The sequence below is a fragment of the Phyllosticta capitalensis genome (assembly GCF_038381095.1).
Source record: "Phyllosticta capitalensis strain CBS 128856 chromosome Unknown BKA78scaffold_8, whole genome shotgun sequence".
Lineage (NCBI taxonomy): Eukaryota > Fungi > Ascomycota > Dothideomycetes > Botryosphaeriales > Phyllostictaceae > Phyllosticta > Phyllosticta capitalensis.
In genome coordinates, this window is record NW_027117446.1 from 1,869,947 (window position 1) to 1,892,862 (window position 22,916).

General features: G+C 56.2%; 8 protein-coding genes across 8 annotated transcripts; 2 read left to right on the forward strand and 6 right to left on the reverse strand.

Annotated features, from left to right (window-relative positions):
* Window positions 1-242: 242 nt before the first annotated feature.
* On the reverse strand, window positions 243-1,242 carry BKA78DRAFT_181472 (uncharacterized protein). The gene has a single exon (XM_066883413.1). It carries the CDS (start codon window positions 1,134-1,136, stop codon window positions 585-587), a length of 552 nt encoding a protein of 183 aa, XP_066742246.1. The 5' UTR covers window positions 1,137-1,242; the 3' UTR covers window positions 243-584.
* A 518-nt stretch (window positions 1,243-1,760) lies between these two features.
* On the forward strand, window positions 1,761-3,192 carry BKA78DRAFT_254630 (peptidase S8/S53 domain-containing protein; the record flags this gene model as incomplete). Its single annotated transcript, XM_066884922.1, has 4 exons — window positions 1,761-2,186; window positions 2,240-2,446; window positions 2,500-2,667; window positions 2,719-3,192. The coding sequence occupies 4 exons, from the start codon at window positions 1,761-1,763 to the stop codon at window positions 3,190-3,192; spliced, it is 1,275 nt and encodes a 424-aa protein (XP_066742247.1).
* Window positions 3,193-5,279: 2,087 nt separating this feature from the next.
* On the reverse strand, window positions 5,280-5,945 carry BKA78DRAFT_297987 (uncharacterized protein; the record flags this gene model as incomplete). Its single annotated transcript, XM_066886846.1, has 1 exon — window positions 5,280-5,945. The coding sequence occupies one exon, from the start codon at window positions 5,943-5,945 to the stop codon at window positions 5,280-5,282; it is 666 nt and encodes a 221-aa protein (XP_066742248.1).
* A 718-nt stretch (window positions 5,946-6,663) lies between these two features.
* On the reverse strand, window positions 6,664-7,854 carry BKA78DRAFT_297988 (uncharacterized protein; the record flags this gene model as incomplete). Its single annotated transcript, XM_066886847.1, has 2 exons — window positions 6,664-7,127; window positions 7,182-7,854. The coding sequence occupies 2 exons, from the start codon at window positions 7,852-7,854 to the stop codon at window positions 6,664-6,666; spliced, it is 1,137 nt and encodes a 378-aa protein (XP_066742249.1).
* A 3,095-nt stretch (window positions 7,855-10,949) lies between these two features.
* On the reverse strand, window positions 10,950-12,170 carry BKA78DRAFT_228694 (uncharacterized protein; the record flags this gene model as incomplete). The annotated part of the gene is made up of 1 exon (XM_066883734.1): window positions 10,950-12,170. A coding segment is annotated over one exon (1,221 nt), but the record flags the coding sequence as incomplete, so codon positions are not given.
* A 1,322-nt stretch (window positions 12,171-13,492) lies between these two features.
* On the reverse strand, window positions 13,493-14,719 carry BKA78DRAFT_254911 (mannitol-1-phosphate 5-dehydrogenase; the record flags this gene model as incomplete). Its single annotated transcript, XM_066884945.1, has 2 exons — window positions 13,493-14,600; window positions 14,652-14,719. The coding sequence occupies 2 exons, from the start codon at window positions 14,717-14,719 to the stop codon at window positions 13,493-13,495; spliced, it is 1,176 nt and encodes a 391-aa protein (XP_066742251.1).
* A 2,402-nt stretch (window positions 14,720-17,121) lies between these two features.
* BKA78DRAFT_355173 (putative alpha-N-acetylglucosaminidase) lies at window positions 17,122-19,553 on the forward strand (the record flags this gene model as incomplete). Its single annotated transcript, XM_066891854.1, has 3 exons — window positions 17,122-17,363; window positions 17,415-17,563; window positions 17,608-19,553. The coding sequence occupies 3 exons, from the start codon at window positions 17,122-17,124 to the stop codon at window positions 19,551-19,553; spliced, it is 2,337 nt and encodes a 778-aa protein (XP_066742252.1).
* A 280-nt stretch (window positions 19,554-19,833) lies between these two features.
* Window positions 19,834-21,636, reverse strand: BKA78DRAFT_374064 (kinase-like domain-containing protein). The gene is made up of 4 exons (XM_066892781.1): window positions 21,279-21,636; window positions 20,582-21,224; window positions 20,344-20,509; window positions 19,834-20,271 (listed from the first exon to the last, which is right to left on the reverse strand). The coding sequence occupies exons 1-4, from the start codon at window positions 21,533-21,535 to the stop codon at window positions 20,066-20,068; spliced, it is 1,272 nt and encodes a 423-aa protein (XP_066742253.1). The 5' UTR covers window positions 21,536-21,636; the 3' UTR covers window positions 19,834-20,065.
* Window positions 21,637-22,916: the final 1,280 nt, after the last annotated feature.

Genomic DNA, 22,916 nt, shown 5'->3' on the forward strand with positions numbered 1-22,916 from the left:
TTAATATCGACTGTTCGACGTGTTGAGTCTTGGCTATTGATATGCCACCTGCATCGAGAATTGCGCAACCAACAACCAGCTACTTTGAAGACTCTGGAACGACTGCAACAGCTGCCAAAAAAGGATTGACAGTTTGCACAGGTCAATTGTCACAGCTGTAGCCTTTTGTCTGGATATCCAGTGCATCATGGGCGTTTCATTTTCAACCTCCTCAATTCTCGTGGCAAATGCTAAATCTTTACAGGCAAGTACGGAACGCCACCTCCAAGATCGAGCTCCTCCCGCAGAAGGCTCAACAAGGTTTTCGGCACGGTCCTAGATACGAGATGATGGTTTCGCCATCGCTTGCGCTTCGGCACGCAGCATTTGGCAGCTGCATCAGGGACGCCGTCTGTTTAGACTGCCTGCCAAGCAAGCTTGTCTACCAACACGAGCGCTTCGATGGCAAAAAGACGTGCCCAAGACTTTTAGTACGGGCATGGCTTATGCACATGGCAGCAAGGCACCGGGCGGAGGGCGGGACACCCCTGCGCGCGATGCTTGATGTGGAAACTCGCAAGTTTTGGTCCGACAATGCAAACCAACTAGGCGAGGACCGTTATCGAGGCGCCCGTCACCACCTCATGAGCAAACCAGTCCTCTGATCGAATACTGGACGCCTCTCCCAACAGGCGCTGCCACCACCTCGCTGCCGAATTGCAATACATTTGCACGACGCATATGATCGATTCGGTCACTCCCCGCAATGGCGCTCTCTCGCGTGACTCTGGCGTGGATCCCCAAAAGCGTGGGTGCGGCACGCTAACCCAGCATTGCTTATCTGGGCCTCGTCTGGCGCTCGTGCGGACATCGTCAGCGGCTGATAGCCTCATCCGACGGGAAGCCCTGCAGTGCGACTCCACTTCAAGTACTGCGTCTGGCGCCAACACCATGCAGTCTGCACCAATCGTCGCGCCTCGTCGAATTTTTCTTATCACAAAAATCAGTCGTCGGCTGAGATCAAGAGCCCATGGCGCACTCAGCATGGGGTTACCAGCCATGATACCTGCCCTTTTCTGCTGTCCAGATATTTCTTGGCACTGCTGATCCGCTCGACCAAAGGACTTCGTGGACAAAAGTTCCACCTGCATGAGCATGCCTCGAGCTTTCCGCAACTGCTCCGGTCTTGGCCCGCCAACCGCCCCCAACCTCGCCCCATCCAACAGGATACTACCCCTCTATGGTCGTGCCCATTCTTGTGCGCCGTCGATGGTCTGGATTAACCTTTGTCCCCGCAGCTCGACGTGAGTCCAGTCCAGCCCCGCGATCCATGGCCATTTGAGGACCATCGAATATGTCACTTTTGGCCTAGTCTACCAACCACGGCCTTGTATGTGGCTGGCTGTCCACTGGTCGGATTAAGCGATTCGTTCGCATTTGGGAATTCCCATGTTGCTCCCCACGCGACTGGGTGCTCATGGTGCCTTGTACTAGTTCCTCATGCGCCAGATGACCCAAACCGAACTGCATGTGCACGGACTCCGTCGTGTAGAAGCACGGGAGACATGGTGTTTCTGGGCATTCGGCGAATGACCTGATAGAAGGAGGTGGTTATGTTGACTGCAGGACGGACTGGTAGGGTGGGGTTTGTTTGACTTGTATAAAGTCTTGCTGTTTGTATTCACCATGGTCTACTTTCAAGTCATCCCGCTCTCGCCACCTTCTCCGTCACTCAAGTCACTCCTCGAGGAACCATCTTTGCCGCAGCACGCCTTTCCAATATGAAGTCTGCCACCTTTCTCGCCCTCGCGGCGGCCCTCGGCGCCCAAGCTGCTCCCCAGAGACGGGATACTTCCAACTACGATGTCATTCTGGACTCGACTGCCGACGTTGCCTCAGTTCTGGGACAGCTTGGTCTTACTACGGATGACGAGTCCGTCTCGGCCACGTACACCAACAGCTACTTCAAGGGATTCTCTGGCGCCTTTACTGCCGACCAGATCAAGGCCCTCGACAACGTGACCGAAGTCTCGACCGTCAACACGGCCGTCGACCTGAAGATCAAGGCCACCCGCTCCAGCGCCCCATGGGGACTCCAGCGCATCTCGCAGACCAACGAGATTACTAGCACGGCCCAGGTCTCGCAGGCTGCGTACACTTACACCTACTCGGACACCAGTCTGGGCTCCGGTGTCGACATTTACATTGTGAGTTCCGTTCCCCTGAATATCGCCCTGATAATGTCTAACGGAGGAGTCAGGTCGACACTGGCATCAGGACCACCCACGAGCAATTCGGCAGCCGTGCCAAAATGGGCTTCACGGCCTTTTCGTCCAACACCGACGACAACGGCCACGGCACGCACGTCTCGGGCACGTCGGCCGGCAAGTCGGTTGGCATCGCCTCCAACGCCAACCTGATTGGCGTCAAGGTGCTCGACTCCTCGGGCTCTGGCACGTCGTCTGGTGTAAGTCGAATCCGCATTCTCCCCGAAAGTATGCTGACTGACTTGGAAAACAGCTCATCAGCGGCCTCGACTACGTCGCTTCGCAGCACGACTCGCGCTCCGACGACAGCAACTTTGTCGCCTCGGTCGCCTCCATGTCGCTCGGCTTCTCCGGCCGCTCCACGTCTGTCGAGAGCGCGCTGAAGTCGCTTTCCAGCGCCGGCGTCCACATTGCCGTTGCCGTAAGCACTCACCGACCCGCCCCCTGAGCATCCAACTGACAGGTGAAACAGGCCGGAAACGACGCCGACAACGCCTGCAGCTACACGCCCTCCGCACTCGGCGGCAGCAACAGCAACATCATCAGCGTGGGCGCGTCCAACATCAACGACGAGGTGGCCTACTTCAGCAACACAGGCTCGTGCGTCGACATCTACGCGCCCGGCCTGACGACCTACTCGTCCTACGACACGTCCGACACGGGCTACGCCATCGCCAGCGGCACCAGCATGGCCACGCCGCACATCTCGGGCCTGCTGGCCTACTTCTTGGCCGCCGACAGCAGCCTGCGCTCGTCCCCCGCAACCCTCAAGAGCTACCTCAAGAGCGCCGCCCTGTCCGGCAAGCTGTCGGCTGGCTCAGCCAACGTTATCAGCGGCGGTAGCCTAATTTTGGCGAACAACGGCGAGACGGGTTCCAGTTCCGCGGCGGCGGAGGTGCAGAGCACCGAGGTGGATGCGGTTGTGGATTTGGGTGTCTTTTACTAGACGTGGAAGCATCAAAGTAAACGAGACGGAGGAGCATGGGGTTGGGGAGAGATTCAGGGGGGACATTCAGCGGCTACGGAGAAAGGCAAGGGGGAGGCGGGAAGAAGTCGACCTTGGCGGTTTGGTAACGAGTCATGAGAAGGTGCGCATCATCGTTCTTTTGCCTGGTAGAAGCATAGAGTCGGACGGCAGGGCGGCAGGGATTCGCTGTCTGGTGCGTCAGTCCACAAATTCGATGTTTTTCCTGTACACTCGAGACAAGTGTTCTGCTCTTGAAAGTCATCAAATGGTCGCAAAGGCAAAGACAAATGTGTCTGGGTACTTCCTGATACAATGCAGACTTTGAATTTGAGTGCTTGGTAGCGATGACTGAATTCTCGGTTGAGCAAGACGAGACCTCCATGTGATTATGCGGTTCATTTGCAGACCAACCAAAGAAAAGACTAGTGAAGACCGGCCAAATCCTGCAAAAATAAAGCGACGGAAAGAATGGAGACTCCGCGTACACCGTGCCAGTGCTGCCAAGCGACAGGACGTCCAAAAACATGAAAGCAAAAAGGGAAAGGGGGGAAATGGGCATACACAAGAGACCGCACCAGACCGATCAAACACTCCTGTACCCCCTCGCTGCGAAGCAGGTCGACAGACGAGATGCCGTCTCAAGAGAAATCAAAGGGTCATTCCGAAGCACCGAGTCTGTCCGGAATGAGGGTGCATCGCGACGAGGAAGATGTGTGTCGTGTCGTATCCGGATGATCCCTGGTGCCCTAGAGCGATATGTCTGGCAAGCAAGCCGACAAGCAGCATCGTCCACTTCATCGCCGCATTCGGAACGGCAACGCTGTATGCAACGGTTTGTAGTCGGCGGAAGGGGGAGCAGTGACTAGATCCGGCCATTCGAGAGCCTTGAGCACATCTATGCTGGGCCTGCAAAACGCGAGAATCGCATCCTGTCACGGAGAAATCAGCACAGCCGCAACAACCTGGAAACCAAAGCAGACGACGAAGACTCACGGCATGTAGCTCGACCTTGCGGGCCCGGCGGTGCAGCTCCCTGACCCCTTCTCAATCTTGACGGCGAACTGTGCGAAGCAAGCGCCCGGCTCCGCGGCGAGTGCGCGAGTGGCTCGGAGGTCTCGGCTGGCGTCGGAGTAGTGCTTCTGCAGTTTTTCAAAGACATGCCTCAGGCGGGACAGCTCTTTGAATTGGGCGTGCACCGTGGTGGCGGCAGGCGATGGAGCGAATGACCGGGCGCGCGCTTTGTCGAGATCTTTGAGTAGCAGTGTGAAGTGTTCGTCCATGTCTCTAAGCGCTCTGACCGTCTTCGTTAGAAGCGCGACGTAGTCGTAGTCGTCGGGCATGGTTGTAGTCGATGTTGGACTAGCGATGTGGGTTGGTTATTGAGATGTGATGATGATGTGTTTGGGTGTCGTTGGTGTTTGAGAGGCGGTCGAGGTGAAGGCCTGGCTTCATGGTCGCTTCCGCCGTGGGCACACTCTTTGCTGAGGCATGTGTGACGGAAACACTGGGCTTCGCTTTCCATTTTGACGTAGATACAGATCAGATAATCAATAATGAAGGCCGATAAAACATAGTTGCTCGAGAATTTAGAGCCCCAATTTGTGTGCTTGACGCGTGAGATGATCGCGATGGACTTCCGTGGCAGGCGACGGTGCCAATCTCTGGGCTTTCTCCGCAGCCTCTTTAAGCGTCGTGGTGAGTTCGTAATTCGAACATTGCTCATCGGATCTGGAACAGTTGGGTGGGCGGTGTAAGCAGCTCACACTTGTATTCTTCAAGGATGCAAGCAGCTCGTCGAAGCTTTGAGTGATATTTGATGGAGGCACTCTTTCGAGCCCAAGCCCAGCCTTTCGCAGAGCAAGACAGAGCGATCCGAATGCCATATCGTCGCATTGTTTCCGTACTCCGTCTGCTCCTCTTCCACACACGAAAAGCCCGGCCATTTGCTTATCCACGAAGTTATCCAGGGCGGAGTAATAACCGTGGAGCAGGTTAGATATCATTTTCAGCCGAACTTCCATGATGCTTTCTGTAAGTAGTGAGTTAGATGCATGAGAAAAGAAGGGTCAATCGTAACTGTGGTTCGTACCAATGATATCAGGTGGAAACTGCTGAGAGCCTCCACAAGGGTCCAAGATCTTGCCATTTTTGGTCATGCACCTTCCATCCTCATGAATTTGTGTAGTTATCGCCAGATGGAGTGCCAAATTTTCAAATTTATACCTCTGCCCTAGCTCCCATGCGATCCAGAGCCATTCTTCATATCCAGGAGCCGTCCAGCGTATCCGGTTCGCCAATTTTTCGACCCAGGATGGAGCCCACGGGAGGATAAGGCGAGTCATGTCGTACTTGTCAGTCAGTACCGTAATTTGGAGAAGGACAGCAAATTCGAGCTCTTTGGGAACAAGGTCGAATTGGAGGTGAGCGATGCGCAGCAGAATCGCAAGACCAGTCGGATCATCATCTGGGAGCTCGACTTCGCGTTCACCGGAGGTTGTTTGCGCTTCTTTGAATTTGCCATTGAGCATCGAGTTCCACACGGTGCAAGCCATGGACATTGCCTTTGAAGACACAATGAACATGAAGATCTTCGGGGGAGCTTCTTCAGACGTTTGTTTGTAGAGGATGAGGCGAAGGTCGCCAGTGTCGTCAAAGCGGGTGATTTCGGGCTCCATGGCTTCGGACTCCGCGCTTTCGAGCTCCATTTTTCCGTCGTCGTTCGCGTCTGTCATGTCTGAATGGTTGAGCTGTGTCATCGGCGGATGAAAAGGTGTGGTGAAGGAGGATGGGAAAGGTCGTCGTGTTGAGGTGCCAGAGTGATCGTGCGACGATGATAAAGTTGCCGCAAGTAGGAGCGCGTCGCGTCGCGTCCGCCGCGTACCGTCCGCCGCGTACAGCTTGTCGGGCCCGCCCAACAAGCTTCGGGGCGCTTCCATCATGAAACCCACAAAAGTCGGTACTTGCTGCTCGCGTCACCGCAGATTTCTGAACCTTCTTGCTGCCATCGAATTTCCAGCAAAATGCGAACTGGCCAAACAATCCGGCCAAATCCGATAGATCAACCCCAATTAGGCAACCATGACGCCATTGTTGCAGCGCCGTCACGCAATGGGCGACGAGCGGACGGCGTTAATTGTCGCAGTAAAATACCTACATGATTTAGGTAGGCGCGTTTTTGGGTGCGCGAAAATCGAGACACAACAAGCAACTGGCTTGACCGTCATCGGAGTTGCAGGCCTGGGCCTTTCTGACTGCTGCCTTGCCCTTGAGTTGATCGTACTGACCTCGCTGGTTTGACTCCACTCGCCAGATTCACGTTCAAGGGTACTTTCCCATTCATAGTTCCTAGGATTGCACCTTCACGTCCAAGGTATCGGATCGGCGGGTTCAATTCAATAATGAGATCCATTTGCGAGACTTGTACCAACGCCGACAACCCCTTGCCCAAACTCAAGTGCAGCTGCTAACGACGCCCTTATCCAATCCCAATTTTTTGGCTTGACGCTGGAGGTGACGATGGTGAAGATCCAAAACAGGCGATGGTATGCTGTTTTCCACGTCTTCCAAATACTCCAAGAGAGACTCGTTGGTAGTGAGGTTTTTACAGCCACCAGTCTCGTGAATTACTGTCTCATAAGCTTGGACTTCCCGAAGCTTCTCCAGGAGTTGGTCAACACTCATTGTTACTGCCACGGGGTCCATTCTTTGGGAGCTGAGTCCAACTTCCAAGAGCGATAGAGACAGCGATCCAAAAACCATAGCGTCGCACTCAACTTGGCGGACTTTGTTCTCGTTTTTCGGCCCAAAGCAGACGGTCATGCCGGATGAATGGTTTTTGACGAAAGATTCCAGTTTTGAATAGAAGATGTCGAGGAGGTCGACAACTGTTTTCTCGCGGATGGCCATAATGCTTTCTAATTCAAGTTAGTGAGCACATACTAGAATGCAAGAGTAAGCTTCCGCAGTACCAATTATTTCTGGTGGCAAATATTGACGACTTGAGGCCGGATCTAGGATCTTGCCCTCTGGTGTCTGACACTTCCCATCTGGGCCGATGTTGATAGTCCTCACAAGACGAGTTGCAATATCCTCGAAAATCTTTGCCTGCCCGAACTCCCACGCCACCCAAAGCCACTCTTCATACCCAGGCTCTTCCACAGTATGGCTCAAAGCGTTCACCCACGACGTGGCCCATGGTCGCAGGATATGTGTTGCATCGTACTTGTCGGATAAGACTGCAATATTGAGGAGGGTGCTAAATGTAGGTTGCTCTGGAATGAGATCAAAGCGAAGATGGGCAATATGCAGTGGAATGGCGAGAGCATTCGGGTGATCGTCCGGGAGTTCAACTTCGCGCTCACCGGACGAAGAGGGCTGCGACTCTTTGAACTGGCCATTCAGCATTGAATTCCATGGATCACAAGCCATGGACATGGCCTTAGAGGAAACGAGGAAGATGTTCGAAGATCTTGGGCGCATTTTGTTCGAGACGATGAGCCGAAGGTCGCCGTTGTCGTCAAAACGCGTGATTTTGGGCTCCGTAGCTTCTCCTGGTTCGGCGTTTTCAGGCTCTGTCTTTTCTTCCTCCATCTCGATGTCGCCATTTGTATCTGTCATCTCCTCAGGATCAGATTGTGACATTGCTGGTCCAAGGGATGTTATGAAGTAAGTTGAGTTGCGGTGCAGGGTGGCCGTCCGGTGATGGAAGCGGCCGCAAGTCGGAACGCGTCGCGTCGCCTCGCGCCCAGTATGGCGGGCCCCAACCAGCGTTTGACTAACTCTCAAAACTTATTAGCCCATTCCGCCTCAAAAAGTCTTTCTCACGATCGAATCCGGACTCCGGAGAAAGTCTAATATGTAAGACCTCATTTGGTCACTGATTCGCCTAATTGCAAATCCAGAGGTTCCATTTGGGGCACTCACCCAATCAGGGAAATATGACGCAACTGTCGCTGGAAATGTCATGTCCTGTCCCACCTCAGTGCCGCGGTACACCCTCTGCTTATATCAGTATCCAAACACCATTGTCGAATCACGCCGTAGCCGATGTCAACAATCGCAAAGCAAACGGAGGTCTCTGGACATTTCGAATTCCCGGCGCAAGCAGATTGGGCGGCGATGAACAAGACTCAAATCCGCAAAACTCGATATCCGCTGCTCGTGTCAACCACCGCCTCTTTGCAGCTTCTCGCTGGGGTTGAATTTCCAGCAAAATGCGACATGGACAAACAATCCAGCCAGATCCGGTAAAGGCATCTCAATCAGGCAACCATGACGCCATTGTTGCAGCGCTGTCACACCGTGGGCGACGAAGAATCTGGTCAACTCCAAGGCAGGGCTGGGGAGTTTGACTACTCCTGCAAAAATCCTTCCACAAGCTCAAACGTCCAAGTCTTTTGGCAACAAGGTGCTCGAATGCTCCGCGGATGGGCACATTTTGACTCATCAAATCAATATCAGCTTTGTGCCCTGACCTTCGGTACTGAATCTCCAGCTAAGACTTGAGATTTCTTTTGCAAGCCTTTGTGGTGCCAACCTTGGGCGGCACACAGCGAGTACTCAAACCACCAAGTCAAAATGTCGACATACAAAGAGCATTCGAGCACCTTGCCGCCCAAAGACCTGAGCACTCAGACTGGCAGACGGATAGCCACAAGCAGCATTCACGCACCTCTGTCGCTCTTAGAGTTGAACTTCCTCCAACGATCCAACGTACAGCCAACCATTTCCCGACCAAACTCCAGCAGTGGCCTCCAACCCAGCTTCAACCGCTACTATGTGGACAACAACAGACGACGACGACCGACACAGCCCAGACGCACGAATTATCCCTCCACACACACACCTACCTCTCCACCGCCCCAACCACCTCACCGGTCCTTCAGCTGCTCAATCACAGCACCCAGCCGCTTCTCCGTATCCCGCAGCAACCTAGCAACGCCGTCTTCTCATCGCCAGTCAGTCAGTAGTCAGCACACCTCACACACTCTCCTCCTCCACCAACCAACGCCGGGATATTCTCCAAACTCACCATCAACCGTTCCATCCAGCGCAATGCAGTCTGAAGCCGCAAACGCCCACAACGTCACGGCGGCGCTCTTCTCGCCCTGGACGCAGACGCCGAGAGGCTGCGTGAGTTCCAGCCGGGGGAACTTGGACTTGTCTGTACCGCGCCCGGCCCTTGGTCAGTTCATCACTCACTCTGCCGACTCGACTCAACTCCACGCCAACCAAACAAACAGTGCCAGAGGCGGGGGGTGAGATACCGGTAGCAAACCACCCCCTCCCCTCCGCGCGCCAAAACCCCAACGGCACAATCTCCATCTCCATCTCCGCACCAGCATCCACCGCCGCCGCTGCCGCTCGAAACTCGTCGCCAACCGTCTTGTCGATCAAGACGCATCCGCTGTCGTGCGCGTCGCCGACTAAGACGTCGATGATGCGGCTGGCTTCGGCCCCTGTGACGAAGAGCGCCGTTTGGCGGTGGAGGAGGCGGCGGGACTGCTGGAATGGTGGTTGCCGAATGAGAGGGAGAGTGCGGCCGAACGAGGGACGCAGGATTGTTTTTGTGATGGACGGCAACATCGCGTGGTAGGAGACTGGCGCGAAGGAGAAGATGTGATTGACGGCTTTGATGAGGAAGGAGGACGCGGGCGAGAGGGATGGTGACTTGTGTGTCCGGGTGGAGAAAGTAAGAGATGCTGGTGGTTCGTGGTTTGTGCTTCGTGAGAGAGATGGTGCCGGTGAGTAGGCAGTATGTGCAGGTCGTGCCTGAGATCGTTGAAGCAAGTGGCTCAGCGCTTGGTGTATAATACGGTAGTCCCTTGGGTGAGTTGAGGAGGTCGGACCGCTGGATATTGGTAGCGCGAAGGCTGCCTACCACACTAGAACCATACGGCAAGTCCCTACCTCCACACGACACCAGCGCATCCTCGACTCCGTGGTCATCACCGAACCAAGCAGCGCGAAGAGATCAATCTCACTCACGACGTAAAGCTTCGCAGTCTGAGATCTCTTGCGTTAATTGTCAAGACACAGCAACATTCGGTCGAACAGTGGTAGGTTGGTAATGAAGTCTCCATATTCAACAACTGTCGTCACCAGCTCCCTCAACCCGTTCCCGCTCGCCCCTCGACCTAACCCCAGCTCTTTCAACCTTGCCCTCTCGTTGTTGGAGACGCAACCCGGCCTTCGAAGTCCACCACAAAAGGAAACAACCAGAAATCCGCCGCTCATCTCGACATCATCATCGCCTGTCTGTAATGGTATATAGGTTTGGTTTGGCTGAAATTTTTCAAGTTTGGAAAAGATAGTGAGAAAGAAAGAGACATGAGACATCCATAAAAACGCCATTCCTTCTTTCCCTAGGTAGTAGCCAGTTGTCGAAGAAGAAGAAGAAAAAATCACAGAGTGTCCTGCCCGCTGGGAACGTCGCGGCGTCGTCATCGTTGTTGGAGGTAGGTAGTCCAGTGGCCAGAGGACGTAGTCGAAAGAGGGCCGGTGGGTGAGTGAGTGAGCGAGCGAAGCCTTGGTTGCCAAAGGCATCAATCATCCAGTCAGTCCACCGGAAAGAAAACGCAAGGCCAAAAAAGGTGCGGTGCCGCAAGCCAAATCGTTGACATCGCGGGAGCCTTGACGAGAGAAAGCCCCAACCCCAACCACGACTCGTGGCGGGAAAATAGCAACACTGAGACATTGCTGCTCGCTCTTCACGACCCAGCCCACTCAACCTTGCTATCGCAGGTCCCCAGGTCGTCAATGTACTTCTTGACGCGCTCCATCATCCAGCCGCTCGTCACTCTCGCCGTCCCCTTCGCCGTGCTCGCATCCTGCGGCCTCCCAAACTTGAGCCTCTTGTCGTGGCGACACCCGCCGTCCATGGACCACGCCAGCTGCAGGCAGCTCTCGCTCTTCTCGCAAGCCAGGCGGCACTCGACGAAGCTCTCGATGGCCGCGCCCATGGTGTTCTCGCGCGTCACCGTGTCCTCGGCCACGTTGTCCCACGCGTCGACCTCGGGGACCAGGAACGGCTTGACGAAGTTGTTGAAGATGTCGCGGTGCAGCTTGAGGGGCGCCTTACGTTCTTCGGCCTCGCGCTGCATGCGGTACATGGCGGCCATTTCCTCGGTCGACAGGTGGTGGTAGGATACAGCGCGCGAGCACCAGAGCTTCTGCGTCGCGCCCGCCGCGCCCGTCGCGCCTTGCGAGCCCCAGTCGAGCTCCGACGGCTTGCCGCCTTGGATGTTGGGCCAGGCGTAGGTCAGCGGGATGCCGGCGTCGCGGAGCGCCTTGCCCAGTACGCAGTCGCCGGCCCAGTGCTGCGCCGTGTAGTCGTTGTACGCCTGCGCGTTGTCGGCGCGGTGCTTGCTGACCTGGCGCATGGCGACGGCATTGAGCGCGTATCCGCTGCCTCCGTACCCAAACACCTCGCCACCAATCTGCATCGGCTCGCCCAGGTACAGCGGTGTGTTGTTCTGCGAGTCGTAGCGGTTGAGGAAGTCGGCCAGGTTGGAGAACATGAGGTACGTGTCGGCCTCGACAAATACGTACCATGTCGCGTTGGGCATGCGGTCAATGGCCGCGTCGATGATGGGCAAGAACTTCCACTTGTCGAGCTTCCACGCCGGGTTCCCTTGCTGTCCCTGCTGCGTGTTTGGCGCGTTGAACCACTCGTCGAGCTCGTGCTTGGTGATGGAGCTGCGGCCGCCGCGGGCTTGGAGGCGGTTGTACAGCTCAAAATCCGGGTGTGAAGCCTTGATGTCGTCGGGGATTCCGGACAAGACGTCTTGCACGGGGCGATTCTCAATCGTCTCCTCGTAGTCGGAGAAGATGGCCAGGTTTGGCACGCAGCGCAGCACCGTGTGGAGAGCCACGGGAACCTTTGTGGGAATCTCGGTGGCGCCCGTCTTCAGCACGACCAACATGTCCGACATTCCCGGCATCGCTGGACACGGTATATCCTCCTCATGGCGAAAGTAACTGACGGCCGACGTGCGAATGGCTTGGACGTCGAGACGATCCGAGAATTGCCGGAGGTGCCATAGTGTTCCCAGGATGAGCAGGACGGCGGCGACGCGGAAGAAGGTGCGCTTGGAGATGTGGAGGATTTGCGGCAGCATCGCGGCTCAACTCGAAGCCAGGTGGAGGAGGAGGAAAAGGGCGTGAGGGACGATGCAAAGCTTGAGGGCGGAGGGTTGGCAGTTAAGCCATCGAGCAAGGACGATTCGGCCCATTGCTAAGACCGGGGGCAGAGGGCGAAACGCGGCAGCGAGGAGGGATTGTTCTATTTAGGACGCCGGATCCGACTCGAGGCGGGCAGGCTGTGGAGGAGACATGTTTCGTGCAAGAGCTGCGACGTGCAGAGCAATCCCTGCGGACATGAAGCTTGTTAGACAGTCGACATGGGGCGTGTTTTCGAGGGCGAGCTGGGCCGGCTCCGATTGGCCGACGATGGAAAAAGTACCTGGCGGTTGAGCGACACATGCTGCAACATGGGCTCCGTGATGGGCGGCTTGCAGGAATTTGTGGGTTGATGGACGACGACGACGTGACGGTGTGTGTGGGTGGTTGACGGGAGATGTGAAGTTGGCGGCCGTGACGTCAAGGCCCGTGGATCCGCAGCAGTCGCCCTGCGCGCCTTGAGGCCTTGACACCCTAAACAACACCGCAGGGATTAGCAGAGTCTAGAAGCTCGACGTCGACGCGTCTGCTGCGCTGTCTGCATATTTTGTACGTGAGTACGTGTCTGCCACTACAGTACAAACCACCCACTGTTTCGCATCCGCCATGTCAGCCCTGCTGTCACCGTCGACTTTGACACGCAAGCTACACCTCTTCAGTTCTGCCTCCACCGGCTAAAGAATAACCTTTTTCGACATGCTGCCGCTACCCAACAGCCTCCAAGCTAAACCGACTCATGCACTGCCAACCATTGTCCCGGGCATCATGAGCACACGACGCGCGTTGATGAGGATCATGATCAACTTTTTATAATTGCCATCTACCTACTGGCTGGTTGGTGTCCACCACCACTGTTCAAGCAACCCGCTTCCATGATGCTCCATTCCGTTTCAAGCTACGCCTTTGCCATCCAGCGACACCGATCCCGCCGTGTCGCCTGCTCCGTGAAAAGCCCCAGGAGAGAAAAAGTAGTAGAGGGAAAAAGGTCCCGAAAAAAGGAAAATAGAGGACCTCAAGTGTGAGAAGAGAAATAGAAAAAAGTCGTGTCCATGCATGCATCAGGTCGTCAGTCATGCGGCTGTCGTCACAAAGGGAAAATCTAGAGCTTGGACTCGGCCTTGACCTTTTCCACCCTCTTGAGGACGTGCGGGTAGAGGGGGTGAGACTCCTCCAGGCCGGTCAGCTTCGTCGTCGCCGACTTGGCGTCGTTGTCGGCAAGGACCTTGGCCAGCTCAGCCGACTCGTCGTCGCCCTCGACGTTCTGGAAGCGAAGCGCCATCTCGACGGCGTTGAGCAAGTTGTCGACGGGCAGGCCCATCTCGGCCAGCTGCGAGGCGGGACCGATGAAGCGCTCCTTGCGGGAGAGCTTGCGGAGAGGGGCGCGGCCGACGCGCTTGACGTCGTCCTTGAGCTCGGGGTTGGAGATGCGCTTGATGATCTGGTCGACGTAGTCGTACTGCTCCTTCTCGGGAATGCCGTGCTTCTTGATGATGAGGGCGGCAGTCTCCTTGACCGTGGCGCGGACAATCTCGTTGATGTCCTTGTCGTGCATCGTCTCGTGGATGTACTCCTTGCCGCGGTTGTAGCCAGTGTAAGCCGCCGTTGCGTGGGACGTGTTGACGGTGAAGAGCTTGCGCTCAATGTAGGGCTCGAGGTCGTCGACAAAGTGGACACCGTCGATCTGGGGGTGCTGCATGCCGTCGAAGGGAGGCAGCTCGACGCACCACTCGAAGAAGCGCTCAATCTTGACGTTCAGGCCGGCGTCGGGAGCTTGCTGGGGGACGATGCGGTCAATGGCCGAGTTGGCGAAGCGAGCCTTGGTAGCGAGCTTGGACTTGGTGTCCTCCGACAGACGCTCCTCGATGAAGCCGCGCCAGGTGGTGGTGGCATTGATGGCGTTCTCGCAGGCAACGACGGCTAGAGGGTAGTCCAGCTTCCTCGCCTCGATGCCCTTGGCGACGGGCTCCGCAATGAACTTGAGAATGTTGGGACCAACGGCGCAGGTGACGACATCGGCCTCGGAAATCTCCTTGATGACCTCGTCGAGCTTGTACTTGGAGTTGAGGGCGCGGTAGTGGTCAATGGTGAAGGTCTTCTCGCCCTCCTCGCCAATCTCGGTGACGGTGTAGCTGGGGGTCTCGTTCAGGCCGTCGATGATCTTGTCCATGACATCGACGAAGATGACCTCGTAGCCCGACTTGTGAAGGCTGCAGCCATTGTCAGCGAAGGCAGCGGTGAGGTGGTCGGGTGGTACTCACAATTCGGCGACGAAGCCACGGCCAATGTTGCCGCCGCCAAAGTGGACAGCCTTCTTCTCGAAAGGCATGGTGTGCGTGGTACGATTGGTGACGGTTTGTGGGTTGGTGAGAGAGCGGGTTTGACTGAGAGTACCAAGTCAGCATGGGACGCGACGCGCGAGGAGGTATCGAAGGACGCGCGCGACATACCTTGAGGTTGGCGTGTGGGTGAAGCAGACGAGAGGTTGACGGACGAGAAGGAGGATGAGAGGGATGGTGTGGAAGAAGAGGGTGAGGCGGGGCACGAGATTGCTTTATACGCGGGGGAGGGGCGGGCCAATGGGGGGAGGAGCAAAGGAACCCAAGGGCAGGAACGTAGGGCAGTGGGTGTGGGCAGGTCAGAGTGTCAGGCTGGGCAGTCGGTGATACAAGGTCGAAGTGGATCGAACAGATCGAATCACAGCCATCCACCATGTCCCCTCTACGCCAGCGCCCGTTGACTCCTGCCGCGCACGCCTACGCCTCTGCACTTGTGCCGGTGGAAATATCTCTTTACGTGCGCCGCCTGCGATTAATCACGCACAGAACCCAAAGTGCAGCGAGAAATTCGAACCCAACCGTCGACCATGGGTTTCATGTTGGGTGCTCGATGCTGCATACGTCATTGGCCGCAGTCTCCATCATCCCGCAATCCCGCAAACCGCCATCCCGCAAAAACCACGGAGGCCCACAACTCCACTATCTGCACGTCAAGGAAACAAACCACCAGCGACCGATGAAATCATGGCATCAGACATCGTGACATTGTGGGCAAACGTCTTGGTGACGACAGCAGCCCACCCAGGGGTCGCTGGCCAGAGCCCCCTCGTCGCGCAGCCCTCCCTGGCCCTTGGCTCCTGGCGCCTCTGCCCGTTGGCCGCCACCCGCGTGCGAGCCTCGTGTCTCCCGTTGCAGCCCCATCGGCGCCCGTCTGCCTGCCCCCTACCGTGGTACCCTACCCCTCTAGACTCGTCGCTCCATTGTCAAATCTCCTCCAAATTTCGCTGTACCGCTCGACAACCACGAGTCTACGACACTCGCCGAACCCCGAGACTTCATCATCTTGTCAACAACACTCCGAGAGGCTGACATTGTCATGGCAGGTTGCACCGCACGCACACATGTATCATCCAGCCATGTACACGCGGAGAGCGCGGCAACATTGAATATTCGTCGTGCACCCATCTCCGAAGCCAATCACCACCTCGTCTTCCTCTGCGTCGGACGACCAAGCCCTCTTTTCCGTTCCAATCCAGGCACCTGTCCAATTTCAGCGCGCGTCCGGAAACTGCTCGCCATGCAGAATGTACATGTGTACCTCTCTCGGCGTTGCTCTCCTGCGTCTTCATCTTCGTCTTGCCACTCTTTTTCTCACAACGCCTGATTTTCGCATGCGCATCACGTTGCATATCTCATGTCCCGTCGTTTGAGTTGTCAGAGAAACTGTCAATTTTTCCTTCTTTCTCTCCGCATTGAACGCGCACTTTGGCTCCCACCCCGCTCTGGCTAAACGTCCAACGGAACCACAGCCACTGCAGGCCCAACACCTCCGTCGGCTATCCGCCTCGGCCCTCATCCATCGCTCACACATCACGCAACCATCCAGACAACCTGCCTTCTTGGACGAACCCCTCAGAGTCACGAGCGTATTGGGCCCGCCGACGGCTTTCCATCTACTCGTAGATCTTACCCGTCCGCCACCCGCAGAACCGCCGCTCATGCGGCTACTGTCTGGACTCATCCATCCGTCCAGTTGATGCTCCACGTGTGTTTTCGTTGGTCATGCCTGCTGTCGGCTTTGGAATGCTGCCTTGATGAGCATTGGGCTGGCGGCTTGCCGTCTTCGCTGTCATCAGCAGATGTGAGCGTTTTGTAGACCATCCTCTTGAGCCTTTGCGGTGCGTCGGTCTTGCGGTAGGTCAACTCTCGTTTGAAGCGGCGCTGCTTTGGACTGCAGCGACGTCCAGGAGTGAGTTGGAGCATCATTTCATTTCGCTCAATTTCACATCAATCGCCAGCAATCCAGCCTTGGGCAAAGTTCAAATCAATGTCGTTGACGCTACAAATTTGGCCGTGGTGCAAACTTCATGCTGTGCAACGAGATCCTGATTTCAACCAAGAACCCCTTCCTCCCAAGCTTCTCAGTTCCTCATCTTCCAGTCCATCAACTTCGTCCCAAACGGCGCTGCTTTCTTTACAGTTGCACAGCTCAATCCCGACTCGGGAAGCGTCGACAACCGAAGTCCCGGCCAATCTCCATCGCTCGCCTCGCGTCATCAACGCCCGATCCTGCATCTCGGCACACCGCCACTCAGGCCGGTGCGGCGCAGGCGTCGACGCTGCTTCAAATCCATGACTGCGTTCCTCATGACACTTTGCAGCACGTCTCCTCTTGGCCCTCCGTCCTCGTCGCCAATCAGCCACCTGCCGCCCGCGCAGCTGTCGTCCGGCCATGCGTCTCTCAGTGGTGTGGCTGTCGACTGTTGCTACTGCTGCCGTATCGGCTGCCACCGTTTCCACGCAGGGCCTCAGGGACCTCGTTACGCGGCGCATGCCAGATCATGCGGCCGACTTTGAATTCCTTCTTTTGAATCAGACGATCAATGGAACTGGATACGACCACTATGCTGTCTCGACCCCTGAGAATGGCCAGGTCAGGATCGAGTCGACTTCTTTGAGCGGTCTTGCCAGCGGGTCAGTCAGTCTTGCTCTCCATGATGGTTGTTGATGTTGACGTGCTTCAAGGCTTCATCGGTACCTTGCTGATGTGGTGCATGTGGACATTTACTGGTACATTGGCTCTCGTCTGCACCTGGCTCCCGAGCTCCTACCAAGAATCAATGGCACGTTGACTGGGTCGGCGGTGATCCCGTGGAGGTATCATTTCAATACAGGTACATCTTTGTCTCAACCTTTGAGCCTGCTCTAATATTCCCAGTCACGTTCTCATACACGACTGCCTTCTGGACCTGGGAAGACTGGGAGCTCGAACTCGACTGGTTGGCACTGCGCGGCGTCAATCTCCCCCTGGCGTGGGTTGGTGCCGAAAAGATTCTCATCGAAGTTTTCGCCGAGATTGGCCTCACAGATGCTGAAATCAAGACGTTTCTCAGCGGCCCGGCGTTCCAAAGCTGGAATCGCTTCGGAAACATTCAGGGGTCCTGGGGCGGCGATCTGCCAACGTCATGGATCGATGGCCAGTTTGAGCTGCAAAAGAAGATTGTGAAAAGAATGGTTGAGCTTGGTATGACGCCGGTGCTCCCCTCGTTCACTGGATTTGTCCCGAGAGCCATCTCTCGAGTGCTGCCAAACGCGACGGTTGTCAATGGATCACAGTGGAATAGGTTTGCGCCAGAGTACACCAACGTTACGTTCTTGGAGCCGTTTGACGAGGCCTTCACGACGCTACAGAAAAGCTTCATCGAGAAGCAAGCCCGCGCATATGGCAACGTGTCGCACATTTACACGCTGGATCAGTACAATGAGAACGACCCGTACTCTGGAGATTTGGACTACCTGCGGAACGTGACCTACAACACGTGGAAGGCCTTCAAAGCGGCCGATCCGGATGCCGTCTGGATGATGCAGGGCTGGCTCTTCTACTCCAACAGCGACTTCTGGACCGACGAGCGCGTCGAGGCGTATCTATCTGGCGTCGAAGTCGACAACGACATGATCGTCCTTGACCTGTTTTCCGAGAGCCAGCCGCAGTGGCAACGCACCGATTCGTACTACGGCAAGCCGTGGATCTGGTGCCAACTGCACGACTACGGTGGGAATATCGGCTTGTACGGCCAAGTCGAAAACATCACCATCAATCCCGTCGAAGCGCTCGCAAACTCGAGCACGTTGGTCGGCTTCGGACTGACCATGGAAGGCCAGGAAGGCAACGAAGTCGTCTACGACCTCTTGCTCGATCAAGCGTGGTCAACCACTCCCATCGACACGCCATCCTACTTCAACGCCTGGGTGTCCAGCCGCTACGCCGGCGGCAACTCCAGCATCCCGTCTGAGCTGTTTGCCGCGTGGGACATTCTCCGATCGACCGTCTACAACAACACGGAGCTCACCACCAACGCCGTCACTAAGTCCATCTACGAGCTGCAGCCTGCGCTCTACGGCCTTACCAACCGCACCGGCCACCACGCAACCACCATCCCGTACGACGAGGCCGCGCTGCTGCAAGCCTGGAGCCTCTTCTACAACGCTACGGCCGCCTCGCCCGCGCTCTGGTCTAACCCAGCCTTCCACTACGACATGGTCGACGTGACGCGCCAGGTCCTCAGCAACGCGTTCGTGTCGCTCTACACTGACTTTGTTGCGACGCGCAACGCCAGCCTCGCCGCAAACAGCACAAGTGACGCCAATTCGACGGCGGCCCTGCTGGCGACCAAGGCAACCACCATGATCGAGCTGCTAGACTCCCTCGATGCCGTCCTCGCGACCAACGACCACTTCACCCTCGCCAAGTGGGTTGCGTCTGCGCGGGCGTGGGCGTCGTCGTCGTCGTCGTCCTCCACCACCAACAGCACCTCATCCTTCCTCGCCCTCCTGACATACAACGCCCGCAACCAACCCACACTATGGGGCCCGCGCGGCGAGATTTCCGACTACGCGTCCAAGCCGTGGGCCGGCCTCGTCGCGGGCTACTACGTTCCGCGCTGGCGCATCTGGACCGAGTACGTGAGTAATGCGACGATGGTGGGTGTGTACGATGCGGATGTGGTGGAGGAGAGACTGGATGCGTTTGAGGCGGCGTGGCAGACGGACGGGTTGGAGGAGTTGAGTGGGTTGGAGAGGAGGGGGATGGAGAGGGCGAGGGGGAATTTGAGGGAGGCGGTGGAGGGTGTGAGGGCGCGGTGGGCTGGCGTGTTGGGGCTGTAGGTAGGAGTTTGTGATCGGCCCGTCAAGTCGTTGCAGATGAAGGCTCATGTGTCGCCTGATACCGTTGTGGTTACTGATGGAGTGGTCAGCACTTGGTCTTTCGTCGTAATTCTACTTTCTCCATGGTTTCCCAGTCTCAATTCGTCCCTTGTTTCTGGAGCTTGGTCCTAGCAGCGTTTGAGCATTAGGACTCGACCAAGTGCGGGGTGCACGATGAGGGAGTCTGCTGAGGTTGCGCCTGGGGAATATGATGGCGGAGTTGCCACTACTGCTGTAGGAATCACCGCTGGCTCCGGCTCGAATGGCACCACGTCTGTGCGTTCGAATGCTCCTGGTGTGCTGCGACATTGACATACACTACTCCCTGTTCGACAACAATTCTACTCACACCACATCTATACCAGTCGACCTCCGCACCTACTCCGTCCACGCGGGAGGGGAGAGCAAATAAACAGACAGACAAAACAGCGTTATGTACAACCACCACAACACAAAGACAGCACCTCATGCTCTCACTCATCCATCGTATTCTTGACTATCCACTCATCTTCGACCAGCTCTCTTGCCGAACTGCGCTTCTCCGGCTCCCACTGCAGCATCTTGCGCATGAAGCGCAGGAACAGCTCCAGATCCTCCGTCTTGCCGTCGCCGGCAAGAGTCGTCTCTCTCTGCTCTAGCGGCTTCGATTCTGGCAAGGGGATTCCCGCGTGAAAGTTTCCTGTGGTTGTTCGTAATCAGAAAGGGATTCATCGATGCGACTGCCACTCGAGACCGAGTATGTAAAACTCACCGGCTTCGTCGAAGAACTTGGCCCTATGGTTCGCCCGGGCAAGAAGGCTCGCTGGAGGTGGTCCGAGGAGCGCCATCATCTCCGCCAGATGGGCGCGGCCGCGGTACTTCTTATGCTCTGGATCGCGGCCGCTAAACAGCGACTCGCCCTCAAACGCATCCCAGATCTGCAGCGCGCACGCCTCGTCAGCCAGAGCTTGCTCGCTCGTTCGTCCAAATTGTCGCGACTAGGTACTCACCACGCACCCGACATTCCACACGTCGACGCTGTACGACCACGGCACGCCGACGATCACCTCGGGCGCGCGGTAGATGTTTGGCTGGATGTCTTCGCGGTGCTCGACCCCGTCGTCCAGCGCCACCGCCGACCCAAGGTCGCACAGAGCCGGCTGCCCGTACTCCTTGGGAAAGTTGTTGAGCTCCCGGTACTCGTAGATGGTTCGTCCGTCGACCTCTTTCCGCGGGCACGGCTGCGCCAGCTCCTCCTCTTCAAAGGAGTGGAAGATGGATGAGTCGGCCCCGATGAGCATGTTGTGCTCTTTGATGTCGGTGTGCGCGACGTGGCATTCTGTGTGCAGAAAGTCTAGGGCGAGGAAGATACGCAGGAGCAGATTCGCCATCATTACCTCTGGCAATCTTCTGACGGGGTTGCAGTGCCGCAAGTCATGCACGCTCTTCCAGAGCGGTTGGTGTACGAGACACTGATGCCGCCCCATCGGTCCATCGATGTTGAAGTTATCAAGCAGCGGACGAATGAAGAAGCGGCCAATACAGTCGTCGGGGGCCCGCGCCACGCGCTTGTAAATATTGAGCTCGGCGTCCACTTTATTCCACATGGCCTCAGAGTGCAAGAAGACCTTGAGAGCGACATGCCGGCACGCGCTGAAAAAGAGACTTGAGCAACAGCGCGCCACGCGTCGTGGCGATGCCACTCACCTCAAATCCCGCGCCAGCCATACCGTCGACGTTGTCCCGTATCCCAGCTTTCCCACAACCTGATAGCGGTCCTGGAACACGTCGCCAACCCGGACAGGGTAGTAGTCCGACGCGACGTATTGCGAAATCGTTTCTTCGTCGACCCTCTGCTCTGGTCGAATCCGCGCGAAACCTGTGCTGGGGAAGACGAGCGGCTTCCATGCGCGGCTTGCAAATTTCCTGATCGTACGATGGAGGAACGGCTTGGGAAAAGCCATTGTTCAGGACGCGATGACAGCTGAAGATGTATTCGAAGTTGCGGAAGGTAGAATTTGGAAGACAGAGGCACGCAGTGGTGCAGCTGCGAGGAGACAGCGGACGCGGAAGCGGAAGCGGAAGCGGATTAGGGTCGGATTTTCAAACGGGGATTGAGCGCGGGGGGCGACATCTGGCTGCGAGTGAGCAGGCGCCAGACAGAAACAATTGATATGTGACAGGGAATATTCATGTTGCCGTGCGGCGAGGAGCAGTGACGTCCTTGGTGACACAAGCGCGTCCGCGCATCGAAACAAGGTCTTGCAGGCGCTTGTTGATTCCAGACCTGGCAGCGAGCGCGATAGCCGCGTGGAATTCAAATTAGAATTGATGCAGTCTGTCGCTCCTCACAGCGGCAAAACTCGAACAGTGTTTGTTGTGACTGCAGGGGCTGTCGACCCGCTTTGAAGCGCAAAGAAAAGATGCAGCCAACAACAAGCAGTGGAAAAACAACAGAATGATATCGCTCGGTCGCGCGTCGCTGCCGCGTACAGTTTGTCCGCCCTGACGGTTGAAGACAGAGGTCTTGCCCTTGCATTAGCGGTGCCACCAGCTTGGTAAACTTGAGAGCGCGCTACAAAGACCGCGCGTCACAACTCTTGTCTCTTGCCGACAGTCTGAAGATTGACCAAAATTTCTCATTTTAACAATGCATCAACCACATACAGTCTTAACACTCTTGAGCCGCTCGGCCTTTTGCGCACCTATTGGCGGCCGCGCTTATGGAGATTTTGTTGGCGCGCGGCTTATCACTTGCAACAAATGAGCCCATATTGTCCGTTAGGAGATTAAAACATCTTAAGGAACAGCTCCCAGCGGCATCTAGCCTATTTAGAAGGGACCTGTGCTCAAAATACATAACAAGAAGTTCAGGGACATGATCAAAGAAGCAGCTTTTGCTAAACACATAGAACCTGTGCCGTTCATTATTTGGCGCAAAACCAATCACTTCGAGTCTTGTAAATTCTCTTCTCCCTGACGCTCTTGGGATAAGCTGAGCATGCCCTGAAGCATTAGAATTGAGTTAAATTATTGGCTAGCCCGCATGATTCCAATTCGAATCAATTTGGCGGTGACTCTTACTCCTCGCATCTCCTAGTTGAGATTACTTGCGGGCACTATCTAAAGCTTTGTCGGACAGATTTTGACACTCTTCAGCTCTTGTCGCGGTCTCTCTGTAGAACTCGGCCAATTAGGGTTAGGGTTAGGGTTAGGGTTAGGGTTAGGGTTAGGGTTAGGGTTAGGGTTAGGGTTAGGGTTAGGGTTAGGGTTAGGGTTAGGGTTAGGGTTAGGGTTAGGGTTAGGGTTAGGGTTAGGGTTAGGGTTAGGGTTAGGGTAGGGTTA